This window comes from Plectropomus leopardus, unplaced genomic scaffold (genome assembly GCF_008729295.1).
Source record: "Plectropomus leopardus isolate mb unplaced genomic scaffold, YSFRI_Pleo_2.0 unplaced_scaffold27400, whole genome shotgun sequence".
NCBI classification, from domain to species: Eukaryota; Metazoa; Chordata; class Actinopteri; order Perciformes; family Serranidae; genus Plectropomus; species Plectropomus leopardus.
The window spans coordinates 1-3,714 of NW_024629825.1; the positions used below are offsets into that span (position 1 = coordinate 1).

The following is a 3,714-nucleotide window of genomic DNA, read 5'->3' on the forward strand; positions in this document are numbered from 1 at the left end:
CCGTCTCCTCCTGTGGTCATCAGGACGGGTCAGAGCTCTCTGGCGGTCCTGAACCAGAACTCTCCTCACCCTCTGGTGTCCTCAGACCACAACCAAGGTCCAAACCATGTCCCATCACCAGACCGCTCCTCCTCGCCGCTCCCAGACCCCGGCATCAGCCTCAGGTCGCGACCCCCGTCCACCATCGAATTGTCTCCAGCTCCCGTCCCGAACCCTTATCCCACCTCCGCCCTGGCCACGCCCCCGTCCCGCCAGGTCTCCGTCATCATCCCGTCCCCGGACCTGCGCCCGTCTCCTCTCCCGCCTCCGGGCCCCGAGGACGCCGAGCCGGACCTGGAGTGCTCCATCTGCTTCAGCCAGTTCAACAACATCTTCCGCTGTCCCAAGATGCTTCAGTGCAAGCACACCTTCTGCCTGGAGTGCCTGGCGCGCATCAACGTCAAGTCGGCCGAGCCCGACGCCATCCAGTGCCCGCTGTGCCGCAGCTTCACGCCGCTGCCCGCCCTCGGCCTGCCCCGCCTCGCCACCAACTCGGACATGCTGTCGTACCTGCCGGCCGCCATGCAGCGAGTCTACAGCATCCGCTTCCTGCGCAGCAAAGGCAAGCTGCAGGTCAAAAGGTATCAGAGCGCTCAGCTTTTTAAAAATCGATCTAACAACTTTAAACACGCTTCTGCAGGACTCATTTTCACCAATACGTTTCCAGGACGTTTCCAGGACTTCAAGGCAAATTTTAAAGATCATACATTCTCTGAAACAACCACTGATACTCCTTTTTATTTATTACTATATATAAGCTTTTAAAATATATATTATTTAAAAGAATAATTAATTCAAACAGGATCAGAACTCAATATTTTATGTACTGGGGAGGGATTTTTTAAATTTTCACTTTGTGACGGGGCATGCAACTTAAAGTCGCTGTTTTTTGTTGGGGTTTTTTTTAAACCTGTGGGAAGGCATGTTTTCTTTTAAAAAAATAAAAAACTCCCAATTTTTTCCCCCTTTAATTTCCTTTTGGTAATATTTTAAAGATTTTATTTTACTTTTTTTAATTTGGCCAACTTTTTTTTTTTTTACTTTTATTGGGAATTATTTAAATAAGAAAAAGAATGATTTTTCTTTAAAATGGTTTTGGCGACTATTTATTTTTTTCTTTAAATAAAAAAATTGACGATCTTTTAGCACAATTTAGCGTTGTTGAAAAAAATTAAATTAAATTAAAATTCAGTTTCATTTTATCAGTAACATTCTGTGTCTCACTCAGGTCATCCGAAGGTCGCCAGCGGTGGGGTCAGAGGTCGCTGACGTCCCTGCAGTCGGTGAACCGCTCTCTGGATGTGGGGCTCCCCAGCCCGCCCGTGGGGGGCCACGCTGAGAGGAGCGGAGTGGGCGGAGCTCTGTTCAGACTGACGGGCCGGCCGGCGTGCCGCGCCTTCCTCCTGACGTCCGTGGTGATGATGATGGTGCTGCTGACGGGCATCATCATCTTCCTCCTCACCTTCAGAAACGAGGACAGTAAGTGACGGCGCATTGCATCACATCCTGTTTCATTTCTGTGGAGGAAAAACAAACATTGAACGGTAAGATTTCAGCGTCAACGAGCAGCAGCTGCTGAGTCAGAAAACAGCTGATCCACATGTGCAATAAAATCTCTGAAAACACAGAGAGACGCCGACGCTCACACCTGAGCTGAGCGCAGAGAGGCGGCGACTTTAATCTGCTTCTTTTCTGCCAAAAGCTTCAGATCACGCAAACAGATCTATGAACCTGAGCGGCGGCGGACTTTAATCTGCGTTACAGAACTCATCTTGTGCCAAAATCTTTAGAGCATCAGCGAGCTGGAGCAGGAAACACGACAACTTTCTGCATCAAGTCACGAAACACGAAAACTGAGGCAGTGAGTCGGTGGATGGTCCCTCGTTTGGAGAAGCAGACCGCGGTCCGACAGTCTGAGCCAACCCAATATTCAGAAAACTATGTTTACAATTCTTATTATTATAAATTTGAAATTATGTTACATTAAAATATATATTTTTTTAGCACTTTGAGGACATTTTCTGGCAACGCTAATCGGTATCAAAATGTAATAAGCATCAAAAAATTTTGTGTAAAAAAGTGATAAGATTTCAAGTTACCTGAAAATAAATTAAAACACAATAAAAGAAAAGTACAAACAAGAAAATGAACTCAAGAAAAAAACATTTTGTTGTTATATATTTTAAAATAGATTATTAGAAAATTCATGCATAAAGGTTTCTAGACATTTCCCTCATTTTTTGATTAAGTCTAACAACCCCAATTTCCACTTCATTTTATCTCCCTTTTTTTGGACGCTTACATTGTTATTGATTTCTTTAGGTGGGAGTTTTTTCAGTGGCTGAAAATAAAAAAGCGTCTGCTTCTCCAAACTGCTGACGTGTCGGCTGACGTCTAACGTATGTAACATACTTCCTGTCATACAACCCAGCCTAAAAAACCCGAACTATCCCTTTAATCTCCTCACAGCACTCAAAACTGTTACTTAAAAGCTTATTTTACACACCTCAGATTTTAGTAAAAATGTGCACAAGCAGCACTTAAAAAGCATCAAATGTCATGTTGCAGGAAGGCGGTCAGGTGATACGAGATAAAAGTGAAGATCAAATGTTTGTTTGAGACGATAAAACAGCAGATTTACGACAAACAGAAGGTCAGAGTCTCCCTCTCTGCTGCAGATTAAAACCAAATTTAACTTTTGACTCCAGAGACGAAAACCTTCACTTTGTCACTTAATATTCAAAAGAAATAATCTGACATAAAAGTGTCACCAGGTTTCTTCACACTTTGAGCACTTTAAAAACACAGAGGCTGATGTTACATGTTTGCGTTTGCTGTCTTGTTTACATTTTGTTCCTAATAACCAAATACTGTCGACAGGAGTCATGCAAATACCCCGAGTCACAGTTAGAGTCACAGTGAGTCTGACGCACAGAGCACAACCTTTTCATTCAACATTCATGTATGAGGACGGCTGAAACGAGCTGCTATGATTCTTTCAAACACACAAACAGGAGAGGGAACAAAAAATGGCCCAAAAATGAGCAAGAAATTAGTAAAAGCTGCAAGAAAAATACCTAAAAATAAGTTCACAAAAACAATAAAGGTAAAAAAACCCCAAAACAAACCAGAAAATGAGTACTTTTTCTTATATATTTTGAATTATATGAAGAGAATTATACATATAGGTTTCTAAAAAAAAATCTAATACCCCCACCCAAACTTTTTTTTTTTTTTACATCATTTCCTTGTCACCTTTTTTGTGCAGTTTGTGGAACATTTCTTTCCAAGTTGCTCATCGTGTTTTTGACAGAAATCAAAACGATTTTCTCGACAAAAGGCATCTGAATGCAGCACATGAAAAACTAATGTTGATTCAGGCGTTAGAGGTCCAACAAATTTGCAAGAAATTAGTTTTCAGCCAACAAGGAAAACTTCTCGCACAAACACTTTGACTTGCAAATCAAGCGTGCCAAAAACAAACTCATTAGTTACAGACGTTTCCGTGATGGTTCAGACTGAATCTGACACTTTGATTCATGTTTATCTGCCTGAATTTGACGCGTTTGTTGTTTGTTGTTTGTTGTTTGTTGTGTGTTTTTTAGGCTCGGGCCTCTTTTACTGTGCAATGTAAAATAAAATACTTTTATATATTTATATCACTGTTTTAGCAAA

The 3,714-nt window shown here is 41.9% G+C and overlaps 1 protein-coding gene across 1 annotated transcript; it reads left to right on the forward strand.

Annotated features, from left to right (window-relative positions):
- Nucleotides 1–3: 3 nt before the first annotated feature.
- LOC121937763 (E3 ubiquitin-protein ligase RNF183-like) lies at nucleotides 4–2,063 on the forward strand (the record flags this gene model as incomplete). Its single annotated transcript, XM_042481085.1, has 2 exons — nucleotides 4–620; nucleotides 1,268–2,063. Coding segments are annotated over 2 exons (876 nt in total), but the record flags the coding sequence as incomplete, so codon positions are not given.
- Nucleotides 2,064–3,714: the final 1,651 nt, after the last annotated feature.